At 44.8% G+C, this 26,227-nt stretch overlaps 1 protein-coding gene and 2 pseudogenes across 2 annotated transcripts in view; 2 read left to right on the top strand and 1 right to left on the bottom strand.

Moving 5' to 3' along the window:
- Positions 1-26,227, top strand: part of SPATA13 (spermatogenesis associated 13) — a 112,572-nt gene that overhangs the window by 24,469 nt on the left and 61,876 nt on the right. For both annotated transcript variants that reach the window (XM_006894113.1, XM_006894112.1), the window contains exons 2-3: positions 6,884-7,237; positions 9,288-9,432. In XM_006894113.1, coding sequence (XP_006894175.1) covers positions 6,884-7,237; positions 9,288-9,432 — 499 coding nt within the window. The remainder of the gene's footprint in view (positions 1-6,883; positions 7,238-9,287; positions 9,433-26,227) is intronic.
- On the top strand, positions 13,993-14,259 carry LOC102868279 (annotated as a pseudogene).
- Positions 22,300-26,227, bottom strand: part of LOC102843164 — a 9,235-nt pseudogene continuing 5,307 nt past the window's right edge.

Here is a 26,227-nt window from a genome sequence, read left to right as displayed (position 1 = left end):
TTGTACTTCTGGCTAAATTTATTCCCAACTATTTAATCTTGTGATCAGCTATTGTGAAAGGTATTGTTTCTCTTAGTTCTGGCTCTGTATTCTTTTTTGTCGCTGTAGAGAAATCCAACTGATTTTTGTATGTTGATCTTGTATCCTGCTACTTTGCTGAATTGGTCAACTTACCTCAGTTGTGGAGGAGATGTTGCCATTGACATATTCCAGCACTTTCTCAGAGTCCCTCCTCTACTCCAACTTGCTTGGGCAATTTTTTTTTCTTAAAGAAAGTAGCTCCTCCCCTAAGATTTGTTCCTTACCAAAAACATGTTTTGGAAAAGATACAGGATCCAGTTGAAATTACAGGAATAGAGAATCAGAAAACAAGTTCAGAGAATCAGAAAACAAGTTACAGGTTCATCTTTGATAATAGCACCATATATGTCTTGGGTTGATTTTTTTTCCCCCTTGTTGTGTGCTGTTGAATCCATTTAAACACTATTCAGAGTAGAACTGTCCCATAGGCTAGACTGTGACCTTTATGGAAGCAAATTGCTGTCTTTCTCTCAGGGAGTAGCTGGCAGGTTCAAATTGCCAACCTTTTGTTTAGCAGCTTAACTTTTGACCACTGTGCTACCAAGACTCCCATTCAAGCAATAAAAACAAAAGTCAACTATAGATTGTCTCACCTACTTGTTTCTAAAAATAGAGGATCAGTCTCCTAGTGTAATTCAAAATACTTAACAGACTATTGCAGTTCGGCATATTATCAGTTGAAGAGAAAGGGGGCAGGGTGATAAAGAGAGTTGGAGATAAGGCAGTGAATGATCTTTGGCAGGACAGCAGCGTGGAGGAAGTGGTAGACAAAGACACAGAGTACACACTGGTGACTGATGACTGGGAACCAGATAGTGATGAAAAGATGGAAAGACATATGAGCAGAAAACCAATAGGCTAGAGGAGAAAGGTGCTCAGAGGTTGCTATGTGGCAGCCCCACACACTCTAGTGGTTTTCAAGCTCTTGTTCTTTCTTGTCTCCAGCTCCAAATGGAGGGATTGTGTCTAGTGTTTGCCTTGCAAAAATGAAGTTAAAATGCCTGAGCTAGTTCATATGTTCAATCTTTCAGTAAATTCATTTCCTCCTTCATGATTGCTGCTGGTGGTGGTGGTGTTAGATAATATATTACTGTGTTTTTGGTAAACATTTACAGCACAAGTTAGGTTCCTAATTGACAGTTTTTACACAAATTGTTCAGTGACCACTACTACTTCCTTTTTTCTTGTAGTGTGTCAACAGTGTCTTTAGTTGCATTCCAGTTGTCCTGTTTCTAGTATTCTAGTTTCCCTGCCCACTTATCTTTTCATCTCTGCTTGAGTGTGTGAGTAGTTCCTTATCTGTGTAATAGATGCAATAATCTCTTCTTTACACTCTGAAAATACAATTTTCAGATGTTAAGTAGATGTTAAAACACCTTGGAAATTTTATGATTTCTCAGCAAATGCAAGACATTATCCTTCTGGTGTTAAGAATGTGAATGGGGAGAAAACCTCCAGCACTTTGCCTTATATCAGCAGACTTCTCAACCAGGGTTCCTGTCTTGCACCAACCCACTGCCATCAAGTGGATTCTGACTTGGAGCTGACCCTCCACTGGATTTCCCAGGCTGCAAATCTTTATAGAAGGAAACTGCCCATCTGTCTCCAGTGAAGATGCAAACTGCCAGCCTTTTGGTTGAACAGCCCAGTTTATGCATTAGGCTGAATAAAAACTGTGTGTGCACCTATTCTGACTTACCTTCACTTTCTTAAAGACACACTCAATAATTGATCTGGTTCATAAGGCAGAGACTGCCTTCTGTGCTACTTTACCGATTATGAAAATGTTTTCCTTTCTAATTTCACCTCTGTCCCTGTCCCTGGATTCTCGATGGTGTTCAGGATCCTGAAAGGTTTTCTTACTTTTTTATTGGGCATCTTCAGAATACCTTTCGCTCCTTCAGAATGAAGTCTCCAATTTCCGCACACACACACACCCCGCACCCAGATATTCATATATCATCTTAATTTCCTTCTGAATTAATGTGATTGACCGTGTAAACCAAGTTACTTTAGATCAATCATTTGAATGGATATGTGTAAAATAGAGTTTTTGGGCGAGTCCCTTTCAATTTTATTTTCTTTCACTGTGATGCCCCCCGGCCCCCCGTTTTTTAAATACTTAATTGGAAGTGATGGAGCTTGGCTTTTAAGAAAGCAAACTTGTATCAAAAGGAAAAAATGGACCAATTACTGGAGGAAGTTCTTAACATTTCTCTTGAGAAGTAAGAGTTAAAAGAGCAGTGACTGGGCCACTGTGCTGCTTACGGGTGTTTACGACTTGGGCGTGAGTTGGTTGTTCAGGTGTACAGAGCTGGCGTTTAACTGAAGCTTAGACTTGTGGATTGTGAAAGAGTCGGGACTCGGGCATCTACTCCTGCCTGTAGCCCTTTCAGGGCAAAGACAAGGATTTGGAAGCATGACTGCAGTTGCCTGCTTGTTCCTGCAGTGCGTGTGTGGACAGCCACTATCGGTGGCCCCGTCTGAGGTAGGCAGTGGTGTCACTGGGAGAGAGGCTTGCTGGTGTGTGCTTCCTTATGTAAAGCAAAGCCAAACCGGCCGCCAAGGATTCATCTTCCTCCTCATGGCAGCCCCATGTAGGCAGAGGAGAGCTGTGCTTTGTGGGGTGTTCAGTGGCAAGTTGTGAGGATGCACACAGCCTGGCCTTTCTTCCAAGGCACCTCTGAGTGGGCTCAGCCCTTCAGCTAGCAGCCAGACCTGTTAACCCTTTGCCAGCATCTCAGCAGCTTTTAGAGGGCTACCTTCTCCTTTTGTATATTTGATAGAATTGGGGGAATATTTTCAAGAAGCTTTGTTGGTGTGCTGACTAAAACATTTGGCTGTTAACCAAGAGGTCTGCAATTCAGATCCGCCAGCTGCTTTATGGCAAGAAGATAAGGAGGCACTCTGCTTCCGTAAAGATTTACAGCCTTAGGAACGCTATGCGATTGTTTGAGTCTGTCTTGAAGGGTCACTGTGAGTGGGAATTGAATTGATGGCTTTGGGGAATTTGGGGGCTAAGCAGTAGACATTAAGTGGATTGCAGTTGGTTTTCTTTGCGCTCACCTGTGCAGGAGCAGCCGCTGACAGCGGGGCCTGGTGTGTGCAGGGGGGAGACATCCCCTCCACGCATCATTTGCATGCTGTGCATGTGCCTAGCTGTGCTCATGATAATCATTCCCTGGACTGTGATCTGCCCTTCCGAAGACTAGTTACCTGAATGACCAAGACTTCTGTTTTCCTAAAACCATTTTTCTATTTTGGCCATCATGCTGCCTCTGTGTGTAAGCAAACAAAAAACACTAAGCACTCTGGAAGGTGGCAGGTGGGCTTGTGGGCAGAGCCCTTCAACAACGCCTCACCGGTAATTTTGTTGGGCTTCGTTTTTTCTAGGGTCTCACTCCCACATCTTTCCATCACAGCATAGTAGTTAATACAGATGGTTTTGTTCTCAGTGTTAACTTCAGTTAGTTATTTGCACTGACTGAAGTAATTCAGTAATTTATTTAAACTACCAAGAATGATCTGTTTCCCATCACAATTCAGAAAATACTGTGGCCCTTCCTGTGATTTATCTCCTCATCTCCCTTGAATGGTGACATGAATGTGAGGTAGAGTTCAAGGCAGTACGAGTTGGTACAGAGCAGGGTTGTGGAACTTGCTGGAACCTGTGAAGTGTTCTTTTGAGTTGAGGTGAAAGGAGATAGTGGAAAACCTGGACTGGAGGTTAGAGGGGACCGGTCTTTGGAAGAGGACATCATACTTGGAAGGGTGGAGGGTCCGTGAGGGAGAGGAAGACCCTCAGTGAGATGGATCGACAGTAACTGTAACAGTGGGCTTCAGCACAGTGGAGGTTTTGAGGGTGGCGCAGGTCGGGCAAGGTTTCCATCTGTTGGGTGTGGGGTCGCTGTGTTAGAGTCGGCTCAGTGACACCAAACAATTTCATTGTACCTCTTATCACTAATGAGGCCCTTGTGGCACTGCTGTTAAAACATTTGACTGCTAAAAGCTTGGCGGTTTGAACCCACCAGCCACACTGCAGGAGAGATGAGACCATCTGCTCCCATGAAGATTGACTTGAAGCCTTCGACACCCTGTGATTCGCATGGCTCTGTCCTTTGGGCCGCACTGCGTCAGGATTGACTGAGTTAGGCATGGGGGTTTTGTTGTTTTGATTTTTTGTGCCCCCGCTCCTCCATTGCCACTTATTGCCTATGTAACCCTGAACTTCTGTAGGCCTCAGTTTCTCTACTTTGAATGATGAGGAGGTTGTAGGAGAACAGTGAAATCCTTCCCTGATCCTTGGCACCACCTCCGATTCTTTATGAGATAAGATTGTGTGAATTAGGTATCTCCAATTAGAAATAGCCAGCCCTGTCATTTCAAGTCTCCGTTTCGACCCACTCACAGGAGTGAGGCTTCTTCAATCGATACCATTTCATTTTTCCCTTGTGCAGCCTTGGCTGGGTAGAGCGAGGGTGGCTAATAAAAACCAAACTTGTTTAGAATCCGCTCACCCAAAGCCACAGCCACTCTGTGGGACAGAACAGAACAGCCCAGTAGGGTTTCCAAGGCTGTAAACCTCTATAGAAGCAGATAGTCTCAGCATTCGCCCATGGAGCAACTGGTAGGTTTAAACCACTGAGCTTTTGTTAGCTCCTGTACGTTTTAACCACCACGGTACTGGGATCTCTTAGGACTGTTCTCTGAAAACGCCAAACTTTTTAAACAGAAGCTTCCAGTCTCCAGGCCTTTCTTCCCAGGCTCTTCTGGGTATACTTGAACCTCCAGCCTTTCTTTAGCACCTGAGCACATTAATTAACCCTTGGCACCTCCCAGGGACTCTGCAAGCAGTGTACAGAGGCGCTTTCTCCTTTCTGTATTTGATAAGATTGTGTAAATACTTTAAGTAATATTGCAATTGGCTTTTATTTGTGCTTATTTGTATAAGAACAGTTTTCCCTCCTTATATCCTTACCTCCCACCTTGAGGCTTTTTTTGTCTTTTAAAAAAACAAAACAAAACAAAACAATTGATAGAAATGGAAGCACTGAGGACATATAACAGGCATGCACACAGTGGACATTTCCTCCCCACTTCCTCCAGCGTCTGCTGTCTCTGCTTTATCTCTGCAACAGCTCTGTCTGCCTGCCAAGATAGAGGTGTATTCCTGGGCATGGCTATTCTATGGCATGGCTTCTTAAGAGCTTTCATTAACGAATGCTGATAAGGGCTGTCTCACCCTTGTCTCATTCCATCCTTGGGGACTTGTCATCTCCAGCGAACAACTGCAGAACCAGTTTGCTCAGGGGTTAGGTAACTTGCCTGAGTCTAGCAAGTGGACATGTGGCAGAACCAAGTCTGACAGAGCTCAAGTTTTAGTTTTATCTTCTCCAGCACTTCTTGTTGCTTCTGAAAAAGTGTGAAGAATGAGAAGGTGTGGTCAGTTCAGAGTCCGAATCTTGAAAACCGTGGGCTTGTCTGGAACTTGCGATCCAGAGAGGTGGTTGTGATGTCCAAGGTCACACAGTTTATCCAGGAGCCCCTACCCACCATCTGGGGCGCTGGGGCCCTAGCAAGGTATTCAGCTCATTTTGGTTCCAAGCAGCCATCCACTTAATCTTCTTACAGCACCTCGGATTTTTAAGTAGTTCACATTGTTGAAAGAAAATGCCAGTGTGGATAGCATTACCCATTTATTTCTTCTGCTAGCCAGCCCACCTTTCCCGTCTATCATTACGGATATTAAGGAGGGAAGGGAAGGGTAGGCAAAGGACACCTCCCTCAGCTCATTTAATTAACAATGGTGTTCATTAACTCAGGGTCTCTTCTCTCAGATTTTCCTTGAAACATAAATGTTTTTAATGCTATTGTGATTCAAGTGAAGGTTTGGAGAGCAGACTTGTTTGTCATTCAGCCATTCATGTACATTTTGTGCTGTGCCACTGATTACCATCTTCACACTGTATCCCATAGAAAGAAAATGATAGGTCTGTCTTGGAGAAAGTGAAACCAGGGTGCTCCTTGGAGGAAAGGATGGTGAATTTTCATCTCACTTACTTTGGGCATGTTGTAAAGAGGGGTCAGTCCCTGGAGAAGGACATCATGCTTGGAAAGGTGGAGGTCATCATCAGAGAGGAAAACCTATGAGATGCACTGACATAGTGACTGTAGCAGTGAGCTCAGGTGTGTCAGAGGTGGTGTGGATGGGACAGGATGGCCTAGGTTGAGATCTCTTGTTCATAGGTTCTCTGTGAGTTAGTGTTGACTTGACTGCACCCAACAACAGCAGCAGCAGCAGCACTCTTCCCGCTTTATCCCTGTGGTTCTCATTTCCATGCATCATTCTAGTCTCTTCCTTTCTACCTTCTGAGCTTTCTTCCTGGCTAAATGCTGCCATTGTAATCCTGTGTGATTTATTGTTCTAAGGACTGAGAACCTCCCAGGTGATATTGCTCACCTTATGGATATCTGTTGTGTGGCTGAAAATTTTGCAATATGGGTGAGCTCAGTTCCTGACTCTGAGGATGACTAAGGGCCCATAGTCTTGGGAGTTTCATTAGTCAAACTTCAGCTTAAATCTGTTTCTAATTCATATTGATTGAAGGTTAGATTTTCTGATTTTGATCCATGGTTCAGTTATGTCTGCATTTTCTACATTAATAACTTTAAAAAAAAAAATAGGCTAGTTAGCCAAGAATGCTTTGAGGAAGGGCCAGGGAGGTGGGAGGGGCTGCATAGTTGATGCTTGTTTAATACCTCCCGGAGATGTGAGCTCACCTAACTTGTTCACGTTTGCAAGGTGGTTACTGATGAGCACTGGCGGAGAGCCACGGCACAGGATGAAGACAGGGCAGAGGCGCCGAGGGTCTCAAGGAGGAGATGGGGCTCCGGGAAGAGGTCAGGGCCCAGGCCGCTCTCGGACTACAGCCAGACGGCAAGCCGAAGTCTGTCCATCCCTGAAGACTCCGTGACCGTAGACACCCAGAAAATGGACTTGGTGGACGGGGATCACCAGCCAGGCATGGTGCCCACTGCGGCCGCTCCTGTGGGCTGTCCTAGAGGGAGCCAGAGGAGAAGGCCCATTTCCGTCATAGGCGGCGTCAGCTTCTATGGGAACAGCCCTGCTGAGGAGATCGAGACCCTTCTAACGCAAGTAAGCCCTCTGTGCTTCCACCAGAGCCCTCAGAAACACTGGGATGGCCGGCCTCTGTTCTCTTCTGGCAAACACCAGCCTCTGCTTCTCCTTCCCTCTGTTTTCCTCACATCTGCCACTGTCTGCACTCTCAGCCTTCACCTCCTGTGAAAGCATGCGCGAATGAAAACTAACCACGGGCCTTCGGATGGATGCAAACCCACTAACCTGTACTAACTTTCTTTCTTGGCATTACAAAAACCGTGTGAACTAATTGGCTGTTTGTTTTTAAATAACCTGAGATTTTTTAACCAGAGGAACATCAGAAGGGCATAATGAATGTGTTTCCAGAAAGAAGAAATTCTTGGAAAAAAAGAATGTATCATCCATTGGTAAAATGTAAAGAAAAGAAAATAGGAACTGACTGCTTTGACAATAGATTCAAACTTGCTACTGGTCCCTTAAGGAGCACTGATGATGTAGTGCTTTACATATTATGTTGCAAATCAATAGGTCAGTAGTTCAAGTCCAGCAGCCACTGTATAGGAAAAAGTTGAGGCAATCTCCTGCTGTCAAGATCAGCAGCCTCGGAAACAAGGTGGGGAATTAGCATGAGTTGAAATCGACTCGATAGCAGTGGGTTTAGGCTTATTGGTCCCTGATTTATTAATTCAACAAGCATCATGTTGAATATAACAAAACATTTAGTTAAGGTCCTGTTGAGGAAGGAGGCATTCCACCTGTTTGGTGAGATACCCAGGTTGTGGTTAAGAATTCAGGGAACACTGTGTGAAGTGTTAGATTTCATTTTAAAAGCTGTAAGCTCAACCATAAATAATTAATTTCTCTTAAAAGAGAAATTGTCTATTAGTCTTAGGATCAGGCTGTTTGTTCACAGACTGCCTGCAAACCTCAACACAACTCCTTGCCTAGAGCAAGCAGGTAGAAACTCCTCCGCAGTACTGTGCTGAATTCAATTCTCCATGTAAAAGCAAAGTTGGAGAATACTGTCAAATCTTTAAGCACTTTTGCTTGTTGAATATGCTCCACGCTGCTCGGTCAGGAACATTTCTGACATAAGGGAGATTCTGATTGAGTTCAGAACACAACATAGTGAAAGAAATTCTAAGCACTTGGCAGTTATTTCAAGTCAGCATTAAAGAAGTGTATAGTTAGGAATTTTCTGTATCATCAACTAATTTAGGGAGCTAGATGGAAAGACAGGCACAACGTAAGGAGAGTGTTGACAGAGGTGGCCTCTGGTGTATAGTTGCAGCGATGTTTAATATGGAGGATCAGATGGCCATGCAGACCATTCGGGGAGCCATAGTGTAGCAGGTTAAGTATTGGACCACTTGCTGAAAAGTCAGTCACTCAAATCTACTGGTGATTTCTCAGGAAAAAGATGGGGTAGGCTCCTCCTCTAAAGATTCACAGCATAAAAAACCCGAAAGACATTCGTCCTGAGGCAGAAATGACTTGACAGCAGTGGGTTTGGGAGTTAAGGAGACCAGGATGAGTTTGAAGGAGACCAAGTCTTCTTTAAAGCAAGACTGGTTGTGGTGGTTTAGTAAACAGGAACTCGGCTGCCCTCGGTTCCACAGATGTTGGTGGATCTCCTGCGTGTGCCATCTGCAGAGGGCTGCGGGTCAAGTGAGGAAGGAGCATGCCGCCGGAATCTGGCCGCCCTGGCAGTGGGCAGAGGCACCCAGCTCCTTGTTGCTGCCTTTGGAGTACCTTCCTTCCTTCTTTCTTATCCCCTCTGACATGGTGGTGAGACAGCTCTACCCCCTCCTAAGCTCACTTTTCCTCTTCTGAGGCTTTTCTGCTTTGACCTCCTGGTTTTGTAACTGACTGCTGGATGGCAGTTATGCGATGGACCCATGAGGATGTGGGGTGGCCTGGAGACCTCAGAGTCTGAGCACTGAGACCCAGGCTTGGTGCTGCTTGAGGTGGATGTGAGTCGCAGGAGCCCTGAGTGGCTCTGAGGCCGCTCGGTTGCGTGTGTGATCTGCTCGCAGGAACTGCGACTTCCTGGCATCGCCTCACAGCTCTTTGGTTTCCTCTGCAGCCCGCCACCAGGCCTCCAGTGCCAGCTCATCAGGTGCCGCCCTACAAAGCCGTCTCGGCCCGGTTCCGCCCATTCACCTTTTCCCAAAGTACACCGATCGGGCTGGATCGAGTGGGACGCCGGCGCCAGATGCGAGCTTCCAACAGTAAGTCTTCCGGCCCTCCGAGGCCACAACCCCCTAGATGGGGAGGGAACAGCCCCTCTGGGATAAGGCCTCTGCTGTGAGCTGTGGGCATACCTGGGACCTGCTCTGGTCAGACCTGGAATACCACAGCTGCTGTCAGCAGTTGTCAGCAGCCATCCAGGGTACTTTGAGACCTCACGAGTGTGCACTGTGGCCTGGACCCTCTGCTGTGTTCTGTGGGTCTAGCTGGGGCCTGCTCTGGTCAGACCTGGAATAAGAGGCCTCTGTCAGCAGCTGTCCAGGGTGGACATTTTCAGCCCTCACAAGTGTGTGCTGTGGGCTGGGGCCTCTGCCATGTGCTGTGGGTGTAGCCGGGGCCTGCTCTGGTCAGACCTTGAATACCACAGGCCCCTGTGAGCAGCCGTCCAGGGCCCTCATGAGAGTGTGAGTGTGAGCAGTTGGCTGCTCTGTGGTATCTCTACACTTCGTTTCACAACTGAGAGTGTGGCCCTGATCTTCCCCCACTCTGAGCTTTGTAAGCTCTTCCTGCTTGTTTGAGATGCAGCAGTGCTGTTTTAAATGCCACAGAACAATTTACATTGTCTATTCGTTTATATGCAATCACAGTGCTTCTTTCCAGTTGTTGTCCAGTGGATGTCCCTCCCCGCCACCTTGTGCATGTCATCACAGAGGTGCACTCCTTAGGCCTTCAGTGACCAAACTTGTGGAGGCAGAGCACCAGGCCTTTCTTCTGAGCTCCTGAGTAAACGGGGTAAACTCTGAAGGGCCACCTGTGCAGTTAGCCAAGCCCTTTACTGTTTGTACCACCCAGGCACACCATCATGGTGTTTACCCAGTTAATATTTTATTATTTTAATTAATACCTCATGTTTAAGAGAAGAAATAAAAGTTTATAATAAATTAAAAGCTCCTCAACTTTCCTGTTCACTGCTGCTCAGCCATGGAGTAGCCAGTAATTTGCTACCTGAAAATGACGAGAACCAACATTTATTGAGCACTGGCTATGTGCTTACCGAGCTCCAGAGCATGGACTCATTTTTATAGTATTATCCTTCACAGGAGCCCTGGTGATGTAACGTTTATATCATGAGCTGCTAACCAAAAGTTAGATGGTTCATATCCATCAGTCACACTGCAGGAGAAAAGCAGGCAGTCTCCTTCCTTAAGAACTGACAGGCTCTAAACCCCTTCAGAAGATTACCAGGAGTCAGCATTGACTCATGGCAGTGGCCTTGGCTCCTTACTTTCATCCTCAAGGAGTCGTGGTGGTGCAGCAGTTAAATTACTGGATTACTAAATCCTAAGGTCGGCAGTTTGAACTCTCAGAGAGACAGGAGGCAGTTTGCTTTCCTAAAAATAACAGTCTTAGAAATACTGAGGCAGTTTTGACTAAAACTGGCCTATCAGGTGACTGTAAGTTCAAATCAAGTCATTGGCAATGGATTATCCTCATTTTATAGATTAAAAAAAATTCAAGGCGTAACAAAATAAACTGTCACTCAGGAAACAGCAGAAATGGAATTTAAACCTGTAGTCAACGGAATTTTCACTCCAGAGCTTATTGCTTTAATCACTGGACTGCAGTGGCCCCTTAACGCAGCCTGGTCGGTTGTTACTAAGGTGATTACAGCATCTGCCGCTGGTTCTGCCTGACTTCCATGAATGATTCCATGGTGATTGAGCAGGGGACCGGCTGCGTGTCAGGACTTTGTGGTCTAGGCCGGCCACTTAGGCTGGCTGGGCAAGTTCGCCGCATAATGGGGGCAACCACAGCTGTTAGAGTGGTTTAATGTAGATTAGTTTCATTTAGATGGATTTAATGAAATTAATCCATGCTGACGAAATTAATTTAAACTAACAAAATTAGTTTAGATTAGTAGAATTAATTTAGATTAATACTGAACTGTGCTTGTGGAGACTGTTGAAATAGCAGCTGATTTGTTACACACCCATATTTTCCACGTCTTAGGGGTTGGCTTTTGTCACCTCCAAAGTATGTGTGGTAAATTCTGACCTCTGTGCCCATGGTCATAATCTCATTTCAGAAGGCATTGTCTGGGTTATGTTAGTGGTGCAGAATTAGTGTAGGGTGTATCTGGAGTCAGTTTCCTTTGAGCTTTAAAAGAGATTAAAAGCAAGCCAGCAAGCAGAGATGGTGGAGACAGCTGCCAAACCACATGAAGATCACCCAGGAGCTGCAGCTCAGCAGAGACTAGCTTCCCCAGAGCTGACATAGAGAAAGCTTTCCTCTGGAACATGCACCTTCAGATGTTTAGCTTCCTAAACTGGGAGGAGAATTCTGTTTGCTAAAGCAAATCCATGTGGTGTTTCTGTTACAGCAGCACTAGAGAACAAAGATCTAGAATTGTAGAGGGTGAGAAGAGGAAGAGACAGCAAAGGGTAGCCAGAGAAGGAAGAGAAAAGAGGGAAGTGGAGGCTATGGTGAATGTGCTGCTAACCAGTAGGCTGCAGTGGTTCAAACCCACCCTCTGCCCCTTGGTAGAAAGCAGGCCAGTCTCCTCCCATGAAGATGTATGGCCTCAGAAACCAGGTGGAGGGGTGCTGTGAGTCAGACCAACTTTATGTCAGTGAGTGAGTATCACTGATGTCAAGGAAGGAGTTTTAAAGACAGAAGGTGAAGTATGTGAATATTCCCCAAGAGCCAGTGGTCATAGTGGCAGGAAGATCCCAATTGATCTCTGACCCAGAAGTCGTTGGGGAGGACAGTCATTAGGGAGCTGGAGGGCAGGACTGGGCCAGAATTGCAAGAGGTCAAAGAGCTGGTGCATAAAGAAGGCATGTGACTGACCTAACGTCTTTGCATGTTTTCTAACTCACTTCTCCACACCTTAGTAAGAGGCATCACATCTACAGAATTTTATACGCAGGGCTTAGTGGGAAGAGGTTATATAGCAGCTAGAGATTGAGGATGCTTGTAGATATCTCAAACTCAGCAAGCATGTCAAAAGAGAAAGACCCTATTACTCCTGAAGTAAGCCCATAGTCTACCTGTTCTTGATGTCTTTGTCCTCTTCTCCGGTGACCAGGCTGCAGGCCATGGGGCCATCAGCACTGGTGCCCACAGAGTCACGGTACCTCCTACAGGGTCCCTGGCTTCTCAAGCTCATTGACCCTGTCTCTAACTGCTCCAATTTCTTCACCTCAGGTTTCCATACACGCTTTTGTAAGTTATTCACATTTAATTCATACTAGCTTATTTATTTCCTTTCAAACTCTCCCTGTCACCTGTGGAATAAGAGCCATACTACTTAACCTGGTATGTGCACTTCTCCTGGGATGCCAGTCTACTGTCTGTCTCCACTAATTCTCCTGACATACCTTCCCATCCAGTATTTCCTTCACCAGCTATAAGTGCTCACCCTCTTTCCCTGTACCTAAAATGCCCTACCACCTCTTTGCCATATGTCAGTATTTGTCCTGCTCAGTTCTGGGAACCTCAGTCAGAGCCCCACCACACATTTGCAAAGAGCTGTGGCTGCTTGTCTCATGTTCACTCTCTCCAAGCTTGTAATCAGCATCTGGCGAGGTGTCTGGAGGGGGCAAAGCTACATGCACACGTTGCTCTTCACAGAGTTATCTGTGAGGACAGAAAGTTGTAGCAATCTGAATGTCTGCTTACACTGAAATTGTTCTATGGAAGATGACTTCAAAACCATTTTTAGCAGATGATATCATAAAAGAAGGATGACTGCTATATCTGTTCTGAGCTCGGGTGGTCTTGATGGATAAGGAAGGAGTGGCATTGCCAAGGCAAAAGCAGATGGTGTGAATCTACCAGCTGCTCCATGGGAGGATGATGGGCAGTCTCCTCCCATGTGATTTACTGCCTCTGAAAAGCCGCTGGAGGGTCAGCTGAGTTTGTTCTTACTTGATGGCACATAACAGCGACAACAATGACTACCGCTGACACCCTCAATTCAGATGTCTAGGTTCCTAAATGGTGTACACCACCAACATATTTGTTCTATGGCAAACTACTTCAGGACAGTTTATATCAATGTTGTTGTTGAGTACCATTGAGTCAAGACCAACCCATTGCTGACCCTCCAGTGGGTTTTCAGAGGCAGTTAATGACACAGGAGGAGATTGCTTAGCCTTCTCCCGCGGAGCAGCTGGTGGATTCAAACCACTTGCCTTCAGGATTGCAGTGCAGTTTCATGTCACTTGGCTGTCAGGGAAAAAAAAAGTCATATTTTTAAGCAAGCAACACAGATGTGACATGGTTTTTTTGAAATCTCAAAACCTTGAGCTTAATTTCCTATGAGCATTACATGCTTTATATGTATGTACATTTCATATGTATAGGTGTGTATGTATTGTGTGAATACCTATCTTTTGGGATAATGTCTGCTCCTGTTAAGACTTACAACTTCAGCCCAGACCAGACCTGCCACTACAGTCCTTGTTCTCAGGCCCTCCTTCTCCAGCTAGGACTGTGCACCACAATGGCTTGAGTAAATGGATGACAGTGCTTTGAGTGTCTCCAAGCAATTAAGAAATGCAAAAAGGAGAATCACTGGTGAAAAGACTTCAGCAGCCATGGCTAGTTGTGATGCAAAACCAAAATCAATAAGTCATGCCAAAAAGTGGTCAGAAGAGATCGAAAATTTGTACCGATTTCAACAAGCAGGATATCGAGATGAGATTGAATATAAACAAGTAAAACAAGTTTCTGTGGTAGATCGTTGGCCGAAGACAGGCTATGTGAAGAAACTGCAGAGAAGGGACAATACTTTCTATTACTACAACAAACACAGGGAATGTGATGATAAGGAAGTCCACAAAGTGTAAATTTATGCTTACTAGGCTTTCTTCTGTTGTAAAGAAACATCTCTGTCAAAGGACATTAAAGAGATTTATTAAAGACCAAAAAAAAAAAAATTTACAACTTAAGAGACCTGAGGAGAGTTTTCCTTGTCTTATAGGATCACTGTGAATGGGAATTGATTATGACAGTGCGTTTGGGAGTTTAAATGTAAGAAATAAAATCACATGTATACCAGGACTGTTGCCATATTCTGTCTGTACACATACTGTCAAAGATCAAAAAGAATATGTAAAAATTAAAATGGTATCCTTTAAAGAGGTAAGAATATAGACAATTCCTCCTCCAACTCCATGTACATAAATTTTGTCCCATTGAAGGAGGAGGAAGGGAGTGTCAACTGGATAGCAGTTAATAGCAGCAAGACTGGATATATCGAGAGAGAGAATTCTACTAAGAAGAGAGAGGAATAAACTTTTCATTTTTATTTATAGAATCCATGAGAATTTGAAATTCTGGTCTGCCTTTCCTCCATTTTTACAGATTGCTGTTTGGGATCTTTGTTCAGAATGTCCAGTGATAGAGCTGAGCAACATCCACTTCTGTTTCATGGTTTAGAGGGCAGTGGTTGAGGAGGCAGCCAGCCACACATCCCACATGCCCCTACTGTTCCTGAAGCCCCCTCTTCCTCTGTTGCTTCTGGTGTGTAGAAACCAATTGATCTGCCTTGCATGGGCACCGATTGCTCTGCCTCATACAGGTATACGTTAGGACCTATATTTTTTTCAGGTTGTATCATAATTCATTCATAACATTATCACACAGCTTTTGCACATCCAGCTTTTTATATGTGTCATTTATTGACAGCAGTTAATTAGCTATGAAACTTTAGATGATTTTAATTTTTCATCACCATTAACCTTCTTTTCCCCTCTCCCTTCCACTCCTGGTTACCACTAATAAACTTTGATCGCTGTACATTTGCCTTTTCTTATCTTTTTATATAAGTAAGTGTAGGGAGCTCTAGTGGTTTAGTCTATAGGGAATTGCACCACTGACTTAAAGGCCATACTTCTCAGGTGGTTCAGATCTACCAGTGGCACCATTCCTGTTAACCAGATGGGTGATAGCTTCCTATTCAGTTTATAATCTCAGAAACCATATAGAGGATCAACTATGAGTTGGTTCCAACTCTGTGGAAATGACTAATGGTAATGTTGTTGTTATTTGCTGTCACATCAGCTACAACTCATAGCAACCGTATAAACAGTAGCTTTGAACTCTTCCCTCTCCTGAGCCAATCTCACCATATCTACCCCCATAGCCACAGTCATTGTGCCAATCTATTTTATCCAGGGTCTTCCTCTCCTGTGCTGACCTTCCACCTTTCTAAGCATGATGCCCTTCTCTAAGGACTAGTCAGCATGCCTAAAGTATATGAGACGGAACTTCACAATCCTTGCTTCCAAGGAACAACTTGGTTTCACCCTCTATAGGGCAAACCTGTTTATGCTTTTGTCAGTCCATGGTATGTTTACTCTCCTCTGGCACCATAACTCGAAGGCATAAATTCTTCTTCTGTCATTCATACTCATTGTCTAGCTCTCAGATGCATAGCAAGCAGTTGAGAAGACCATGGCTTGGATCAGGTGCACTTTGGTCTCTAGACTGACATCATGGGTCATCAGCACTCTGGAGAGCAGTAGTGATGTTGTTGTTGTTGTTGTTAATGTGATGTCAAGTTGCCTCTAACTCATAGTGACCCTGTGTGCAACAGCCCTAAACCCTGCTCTATCCTGTGCCAATCTTATTGTCTCCAACACACCTATCCCCATTACCCCAGTCACTGAATCAATCCATCTCATCAAGGGTCTTCCTCTCCTATGCTGTCCCTCCACCCTCCCAAGCATGACGTCCTTCTCCAAGGACTGATAGTCATACAATATTTTTCCTTTAATGATTAGCTTGTTTTGCTCAGTGTGTCTTCAAGCTTTTTCTCCTGATGGCTGAGTAATATTCTGCTGTTTGTGTGCATGGACCACATTTTGTTTATCCAGTCCTCTGGTGATGAGCATTTAGGTGGTCCCCACCTTTTGGCTGCTGTGACCAGTGCCACAGAGAACACTGATGGACAAGCACCGAGGTCTCTGCTTCCGGGTCTTTGGACTATATACTAGGAGTGCAATTTCTGTGTCAGTGCTCCTTAGGCCTGAGAATGGTGAGACGACTTCTCACCTGCTTTGTGAGATGATGATTCCTTGGGAAAGAGGATTCCATGGAGAAAAAGGATCATGTTTTGTAGAGGGTCAAGTTAAAAAGAAGAAGACCCTCAACAGTGGTTGCAGCCATGGGTTCACGTACACAGTGATGTGAGGGTGCAGCAGGATTGAGCAGTGTTTTCTTCTGCTGTGCTAATGTTTTTGTGATTTAGAGCCAGCTCAGTGCTCTAACAACCAAAATTGTTCTACTTTTAGTTTTCTGAGGAGCTGCCCCACTGTTTTCTACAACAGCTGTACTATTTTCCATTTTTAGTGTTGCATAGTACTCCATTGTTTGAACGTACTGTTTGTCCATTAATAGACAATGCTGCATTAACATAGATGTGCGTTATAGGAATCATTTCTGAGATATAAAAAGAGGAGGGTAGGTATAGAACCCAGTAAGAATGGGTGAAAGATAGCTGTCCATGGAGATCTTCACAAAGCAGCAGAGACAAGGATTTTCCCTGAGTCTTCGCCTAAAACTCTCTCATTGCTGTTGAGTCAGAATGAACTCATACCACACCCTTCAGAGGGTTTCTGTGGCTATAAATTGCATGAGTGGGGATTGCTCACCTTTGTCCTGTGGAGACACTGGTGGATTCAAACTGCCAGAGAGGGGTGGCCTTTGGATTAGAACGCAGCTCCCTACAAACTACACTACCAGAGCTCTCTTCTCCTAAAACTGGTGCCCCGAATCCAAACCTCTAGCCCTCTAATCTGTGAGAAAACCAATTAGTTTGTTAGAGCCACTCACTTGTGGTATTTTGTTCTTTTTTTTTTTAAATAGAACCCAAATTTATTATTTTGTATTCTGTAGGTCACAAGTGTGACAAAGTTCTCACTAGGCTAAAATCATTCCCCTTTGTATCCAAAGTTTTACACCCTTTTTTTGCCTGCTTTATATTTTTTAATGAAAATATCTATCTATCTATCTATCTATCTATCTATCTATCTATCTATCTAAACAATACATAATTAGTAAAATTCTTAAAATATTCCTGTAAGATATCCAGTGCTAATGATTTTGGCAATTTTTTTAATTAATGATTTTTTAAATTATTATATATATATATAATCAGCATATTCTTTCCATTTAATTTTCCCCCATTCATTCACTTGCACATTTTACTTCCTTCCATTTCATTTTTCTCTTTGAAAAAAAAATCTTTTATTGTTATACAATCCCCTCCCCCTCCAGTCCACAGTCCACTTTAATATGCATTTCTTTTTCTGTAATCTTGTCATGAAAATAATACCTAATCCTATAGTCCTCTTTGATATTTCTGGCCCAGCAACATTAGATAACTAAGGCAGCATTCATTCATTGTAATCCACTTTGACGAGTAGCGATCTGGGACGTCCAGGAACGTCTTTGTTGAGGAGAAGCTCATGTGACTTAGCCAGGCTCAGCATCCATTTCTGCCACTGTGGCCACTTGTTCTCATGGACCCATTGAGCAAACCTCAAGAGAAGGGAGGAGACTGCTCAGTATCTGCCAAGTGCGACAAAGTGCCCATGTGATTATTAAATAGCCAGTCTCCTTCCATGCGAGTAACTGCCTCTGAAAACCCGCAGGATTGGTTCTTACTTGACTGTAAACAACATTTGCTATATGTTTCTAATGGAACACAGTTTTTTAGGCTTTGATTTTTTTTTTTATTTCTAACCACCCCCTTTCCTAAGCCAATCTAGTACCCATTTTTGTTTTTCTAATTTCTGCCAAGCTCCTAACTGTGAATTCACATACTCTGAAATCATACCCTTGTCTTCTCTCCTTTCAGAACAGTAGTGTGTACTTTTAACCTCTGGAAAAATTTCCCATTCCTAAGGGCACTACTACCCAGGCAAAAGGTGGGAGATGAGGAGGAAGAGAGGTAACAGCAGAAGAAGATCCCAAGGCTGCTGGCCTCCGCTTCATGTGAGTGGCTTCCAATCTAGAAAATGGACATCAACCTGGGTGGGTGATTGTCTTAGCACGGCAGTGGCTCCCGATCTGGTTTATAGATTTCCTGGCACACGAATGAAGTAATCCTCTGGTGGAGTTCTAAGGCGGCTTTGTTAAGCACAGGCAAGGTACCCTTGTGGAAGGACCAATAATAATTAGCAGGGCTTGCTACATGTTGTGGTAGTTCTACCTGGCCCTTCTGCCACCACAACAGTCCCCACCTCTGTTGAGATGGCAAAAGACACATCTCTCACCAGCTTTCCTATCTGTCAGAGACTGTCATGTGTGGTCCAGTCAATTATAGTTCTTGGCAACCCTATAGGAAAAGTAGATCTGCTCCATAAGGTTTCCTAGACTATAATCTTTGTGGAAGCAGCCTGCCACATCATTTTCCCTAAAGGGTAGGTACTGGGTTCAGATCCCTCATCTTTTGGTTATCAGCTGAATGCTTTACTACTGAACTACCAGAGCTACTGCTAGAGAGACAGGCCAATAAATTGCATAAACAAGTTACTGCCCCTTCCTTCATCTGGTTTGGGAAATGAGTGATGCCCATCTGATAAGCTAGCTCCAGAATTGCCATCTCCCAGCCTGTGAACTCCTTCCTGGGGATTCCTGGCCTGTCACCCTTGAAGTGCTAGGAGGACACCAGCTTCTGGAGATCACACACAAAATGCAACAGCTCTTATGTCACCCAGACTCAGAGACTTGGTTTAATCTGAACATGTGTTTTGTAAATGTAATCTGTGGGCCTTAGTTCCTAATGTCAGCAACAATGAAAAATTTGTAAAAATACAGTTCTGAGAAACTAAATGAAATTTTTACTTAGACCAAATGGAAATCACCATTAATTTTGTTCATTGTGATGCTGATTGTATAGTTATCCTTAGTGTTCATTTGTAATTTTCCTTATGTGTTTTGTTTTCTGCATGAAATTTTCTTTAAAATACTCCTTCCCCAAAAAGATGATGAGAAATAGATGACAGAATTGGGAACATCTTGACAATGGTGGACGTATGGATGGGGTCTGTGATATTAATTTCTCTACTTTTGTGTTTCTTTGGATGCTCCATGCTAAAATGTATTTTTTAAAATAATGATAAAAGTGGGGTTTTTTTTTCTCCTTGATCCATGCTGTTAAAATTCCTTAAACTAAGAATGGCCCTCAACTATACTGTTCTCAAAATATAGGAAAGGCATATCTTGTTTTATTGTACTTCACTTTACTGCACCCCACTGAGATGGGGGGTGTGCACCTATGTGTGTGTGTTTGTGCACGTGAGCATCTTGGGGGGGTGCGCACTGGGGTGTGTGTGTGTGTTTGCCTGTGCATGTGAGCATTTTACATTTGGAAAGTCTGACAATCCTCCCTTGAGGAAGTCTGGCACCATTTTTCTAATAGCATGTGCTCACTTTGTGTTATTGTATCAATTTCTGGCAGTTCACAATATTTCAAACCTTCCATAGTGCTCTTTGTACCCTTAATAGACTACAGTCTAGCAAGTAAATTTATTTTCCCTGGGAATCCAGAAAATTCATGTGACCTACTTTGAGACTAACTTTAACTGCAGTGGTGAGAACTAAACCTGCAGTATCTACCAAGTCCACCTGTATTGGTTTCCTTATTTGCTGTACCTTATTGAGGAACTCCTGCTCTCCAGTGGACTTTCAGGGGTCTGTTACTTCAGCAGTGGATGGCCAGCCCTAGCCTCTCTGTGAAGCTCCAGTGAAATCTGTCCGCAGTGAGTGACCCTGCTGGTATTTCAGATCCTGGGACATAGCTTCCAGCATTACATCAAAAGGAAAGCCACCACAGTACGACAAACAGAGTGCTCTTTAGAAGCAAGGATGGTGAAACTTCATCTCATTTAATGCAAAACTGACACGGTACAGCTTTATAGCTGACACCTACCATTGCACTTTGTTCACAGGCTCTCCTAACTGCCCCTGTGACTCACCATTCAGATTCTTCTGCTTAAATACCACACCCAGCAGTCAGTAAACATTCCTGAGCATGGTTCCAGGGGCCTCTGCTGCTGTAGTCAGATAAGGTATAGACTCTGAATATTCAGAGTAGCCGCTCAGCAGAGCACTGTCAAGTTATCAAAAGGGAGAGTCTCCTCTTTCCTAGAAGGAGACGATTCTGATCCATTCTGACTCACAGGGACCCTCCATCTGATTTCTGAGGCTGAGACTATAAACTGTTCCCCTGTAGAATGGCTGTTGGATTCAAACCGCTGATCTTAGAGTAATCCAGCAGAGTTCCTTATAATAGGATTTTGCTAAACATCTACAAACTGACCTTACACAGATTCCCGACAGTTTCTGCCCAGTGTCCTAGACTTGCCTCAGTGCCATCTGGCTTCTTCGGGCTGAGGTGGGTGCTAATCCTTGTTGGAATAACCCAGAGCCTTTGGGTGCACAGTAGGCAATGCTCAGCTTGTAAACAGAAAGAGGGAGCACTAGGCCCCACCCCCTTGGTGAGCCACTGGTACCTGTCACATGCAGGCATTTTTTAAAAGGAAGGCCAGTACAGCATGTGTGCCTGCTGGGTATCCTGGAGTGCGTCCCCTGGTTGGGGCACAACTAAGTGGCATCCTTTCTACTGCTCGGGGCATGTGGACACCTTCCCTGGGGCTCGTGTCAGCTGTGGGGCATACACTATGCATGTAGAGACCAGCCCACATGGGCACATCCACCCACCTGCTGCCTGCCCAGCTGAGTCCCTGTGCACAGACAGGGCCTGGTTTCTCTGAAAGGGGAAGATATACTAAGGCATTTCCCCATTCCTTTGAGGTGCACACAATCAGAAGAGGACATCCTCCTGAGTCTACAGTCTCTCTTCTTCGCTTTCTATTTCCTACTGAAATGGATCCATCCAGAAGGAAAAGATTTATTTACAGGTGTACCTGTTTTTACTCTTCATGGATGTAGTGCTTTTTGTGTTTGGGTTGTTTTGTTTTTTTTTAATAATTGAAAGCTTGTGACAGCACTGTGCCAAGCAAGTAAGTCAGCGCCGTTTTAAAAAGAGCAGGTGCTCGCTTCATGTCTCAATGTCACCTTTTGGTGGTTCTCACGCTGTTTCCTGCTGCTTGGGCCTGCACCAGACACACTGCCCATGTGTAGACTGACTCACTGAGACCCTCCATCTGGTTTCTTAGGTTCACGGGTAGGAAACTGGCCTATTGTCCGTCTCCCTTGAAGTGGTTGGTGGATTTGAATGTTCAGCCTTTCAGCTAGTTTTCTTACTCTTAAACCTGTGTTACCTTGGACTGTGCTGCACACCTTATTGGCACATTCACTTGAATGCAGTGCAATGAAGCCAAGCCTGCAGCACCTCCAACACACGCTTGTGTTTATGTTTTTTTTTGCATATTTATTTGCATGATGCCCCCTACTGAGGAAGAACCAAATATGGGCAGATAAAGTAAATGTATTCAGTATCAGTAGAACATTGATATGTGGAAAATTGCAAAAAATGCTGCCATTACTGCTGCGTGCTGCCCCATTATTTGCTGCTGACTCTGACTGCCCCTTGGAAGTGTAGAGAGAGCTGCCCCAGAGGCTTCCGTAGATTCTGCTCTTTCTTTATGGGAGCAGATCACCAGATCTTTTCTCCCACAGAACTATTAGGCTCGCACAGGCAGACTTCCGGGTTTGTAGCTAAGTGCTTAACTATTATGCTATGAAGGCTCTCAAGGAAAATGTTGCCAACTAAACAGACTGAAATAAAATGGTGTGGTTTCAAGAAATGTCCAGTGTGCCATGAAACCTTTCTAAGTAGAGTTTTCATTGTGGTTTTGGGTTAAGAGATAGTCTATATTGATTCACTTAACAGATACACATTGTTTCCCAGTAATCTTCAAGGCACAGTGCTAGAAGCTGGCGACATAATCACAAGTAAGCTGAGACCATTCTCCCAGGATTTCCGGTGTCAAATGATGCAGATCAGGAAGTTTCTTTACAGCAGGATTTATGTAAATGGAGTGCTCAGACCAGATCTGAGGAGTCCCAAGACTTCCTGAGGCTTGACATTCAAGCTGAGACTTGAAGAATGGATGGAGTTAAGTTGGATTAAGTTACTTATTAAGCACAGGGTGTATTCCAAGCAAAGGGAGCAGTACATGCGGAGAGATGGAGGCCAGAAAGAGACCATCTGAGTGACTCCAGGTAGAGCAGAACAACAACTCTTACCAAACTAAAGACATCTCCCTCCTTCTGAGAAACGTGTTGGCTGGTACCCACAGTGCACTGGCTGTGTGCTCCGTGATTGACCCTCAGGAGGAGATTGCCCGTCCTTCCATGGAGCAGCTGGTGGATTTGTACCTTTGCCTCAGTAGGGCAGTTCTTTTCATGTAGCCTCCAGAGCTCCCTGGCTGTTGGTTCCAGTAGGTACCAAATGTCTGCACCTCTTACCAGTCAGGTTGTATCTCCATCAGGAGTTAAGGACATGGCCACAAGCCGGCTTGTGGCAGCTGTATTATTATTGCTACCATGGAGCCTTTATTTAATAGCAGAGCATACTTTGGGCATGCTATCACAAAGGCCTTGGAGAAGGACATCATGCTTGGAAAAGTGAAGGGTCAGTGAAATAAGGAAGAACCTTGACAAACTGCATTGACACAGTGACTACAACGGACGGCTCAAGTACAGCAGGGATTGAGTGGATGGGGCAGAGCGACATCTGTTGTACACAGGGTTCCATGAATCAGAGCTCACTCCAGGGCACCTAACAACACTACATACAGATGAAATAGAGATATGAGACTGAAAAGAAACTTGCATATTTGGAGACTTAATAGAATACTTTGGAGAAAACTCTTGTTGGTGAAGCTTGTTTTGGTGCAGATATTTTTCTGTTGAGTTAGATGAGAGAAAACAGCTGCAAATAAAAAGGGGGTAGGCGAAGTCTACAGTTAGATTGCTTCACCAGGTGTCCCTGGTTCTTGCTGTGCTTTAAAGAAGCCCCAAGTGGACATGGTAGCTGACCACAGAGTGTGAGAAAGAGTTTGCAGAGCCCCAGCCAGCCAGGTGGCCAGGCACCAGGACAGCACAGGAAAGAGAAGAATTGTGCTTTAAGTCAAACTGTTTAGAGTATGAATGTATGTGCTGTTTTTCACCATTTAGGAATTTTGGCCTTCACAGCGGTATCTGGTGCAAATAGTGAAGCATTCAACTAAAAAATTGGTGGTTCAGGCCTCTCCTTCCCCACCCCACTCCCGTTCCCTCAGAAGATAAGCCTGGAGACCTGCCTCCAAATGTCATAGGCTTGACCTTGTGATGAACCCCCCAGGATACGGTTTCCCTCATTCCATAATGATTTGTCTTGTCCTGTTCATTCCTTAATAAAAGCTGAGCATCTGTGTTGGTTCAAATTTGCCAGCGGCTCCACTGAAGGAAGCTGGGCGTTCTCTCCATCTCTCCCTTTTCCAGCCTAGGGCCCTTGTTGGAGGGTTGCTCTGAGTCGCAGTCAGCTCCATAGCAGTGAATTAGGGTCTGGGTTTATGAAAGGAAAAAGGAGCCCTGGTCGCATAGCTCTTTACTTGCTGTTGTACTTTTCCCTGCAAGGTTGGCAGTTTGAGTCCTCTAGCTGCTCTGAGGAAGAAAGATTATCAGCCACACCTGTAAAACCTTAAAACCTAAGAACCCAGTGGAGGCCTAGAGTTGGAATCAATGTCCTGGCAGTGACTGGGGATGGGAGGAAAGCACAAGCATGAACCCCTGAGTCTGTGACCCACAGTAACACTTTGAACTTGGAAGTAAGCTCATCCCTGTGACTCAGCTTTCAGCCAAACAATAGACAGGCTTATAATGTGAATAGTAGCAATGAAGAGACACTCACTCCTCAGAACAAGCAATTCCATGAGAAAACAACGGCAGTATTTGCCCATGGAGAGAGCTTCAAAGGTCAGAAGGATGACTGAAGGTCAGAAGGTAGAAAGATGACTGGAGAAGAGAAGTTCAAGGAAGAAGTGGGACAGATGCTAGGACAGTGTGGGGCCTGCAACTAAGGCCATAAAACAAAATCTGTTGGGGGAAAAAATTTGCTCAGTAAATGTCCATCCCCCAAAAGGAGGGGAAAACAAAATATGGAGCAGTTCTGTTACATATACACCGGGTTACACAATGCAGGTTCAACATGACGGCAGCTAACACCAGCAACAAGAGGCGTGTGTCCACCATAGGCCAGTGGGGTTCTAGTAGTGAAGGCAAGGGAGGTTAGACTAGAGCGCCAGTTTCTATGCGCAGAAGGAACAGGCTCAATCTCAGTCAGGCCAGCAAGGAGTCCCAGAAGGGTGTGAGATGGATCAGGTTTACACTTTACTCAGGTCACTGGCTAGGCTGTGGAGCCACTGAGAGAACACACTCTATTACATGATCTTAGTCCTGGACTAAGAAAATGGCACTTGTACTGGACACGTGAACAGCTTTGAGGTAAAAAGGTTTACATTGGGTTGTTTTGGGGTAGGGGGTTGTTGATGACACCAGACTTGAGGGATCAACACCTTGTTGGACTGGGAACATGATAGAAGAACATTAGGAGCCAGGTTCTGATCCAGGCACACCAAGTCTGGGTATCCATGAGGCATCGAAGTGGAAGTTATCACTGGACGTTTGGTTTTTAGGTTCAAGAGGAAGAGATCTCTGGTGGTGTAGCCAGCAGGGAGTTGCACTGCTAACCCAGAGCTCAAGCCTGCTTGGTGGTCTAATTCCCCCTCACTCCCTAGGAGAAAAATGGGCAGTGTCCTGTGCAATCCACAGCTTCGGGGGAAAAAAGCCCACTGGAGCATCAGCTGATTCGATTCCCACTCCACAGCAGTGAGGGAGGGAGGGAGTGGTTCAAGAGCGAGCCCTGGTGGCGTAGTGGATTGTGTGGTAGGCTGTTCACTGAACGGTTGGCAGTTTGAAGCCACTACCTGCTCTGCAAGAGAAGGATGGAACAGCCTCGAAGATTTGATGGAGGGTGGCTGTGAGTCAGAATTGACTTGACAGCAGTTAGGTCGATTTTCGTTTATTCAGGAGAGTGATCCAGCTGAAAGGTGAGATTCAGGAACCATGGCAGTCGATGGATCTCAAAGCTCTAGTAAGAAGTGTAAGCTTCTTGGGGGAGGAGGGATGTATGTGTATGAAATAAGAAGAGAACCTTGTATGTGCTGTTGAGTCAGAGCCAACCTGTAGCTGACCCTCCAGCAGGTTCTCAGAGGCACCAAATCACATAGGAGATTGTCCATCGTCCCCCTACCTAGGAGCAGCTGGTGGGGTCGAACCATGTGCCTTTGGGTTGGCAGTGTAACTCCTTACCATTAAGCCACCACAGCTCCCCTGAACATCAAACTAGATGTGGACTAAAAGGTATCCATTGGATTTCTAGCAAAGACCTCCGTGAGTTCAAGGAGAAGCCTAGCGCAGAAGCCAGAATCCAATGGTAGGTTATTGGGGAAGTATGGAATTAAGTTTGAATACAAAACCGTAAAAACTCACTATCATCCTATCAGTTTGGCCTCAGGGCCACCCTGCATCAGGTCTCTGAGGCTGCACATCTTTCTCCCTTGGATTCAATCCTCTCTTTGGAGTCAAACCTTTCTGTTCACTAACACATAACCTACTATGCTGCCAGGGCTTCTTACGTTTGGATATGTTGTTGTTGTTATGTGCTGTCAAGTCGTTTGCGACTCATAGCGACCCTGTGTACAACAGTCCTAAACCATGCTCTATCCTGTGCCAATCTCATTGCCTCTGACACACCCATCCCGATTACCCCAGTCACTGAATCAATCCACTTCATAGAGGGTCTTCCCCTCC

Source organism: Elephantulus edwardii, unplaced genomic scaffold (genome assembly GCF_000299155.1).
Source record: "Elephantulus edwardii isolate Elephantulus edwardi_28Jun2011 unplaced genomic scaffold, EleEdw1.0 scaffold00135, whole genome shotgun sequence".
NCBI lineage: Eukaryota > Metazoa > Chordata > Mammalia > Macroscelidea > Macroscelididae > Elephantulus > Elephantulus edwardii.
This window is presented reverse-complemented; position numbering and strand designations above follow the sequence as displayed.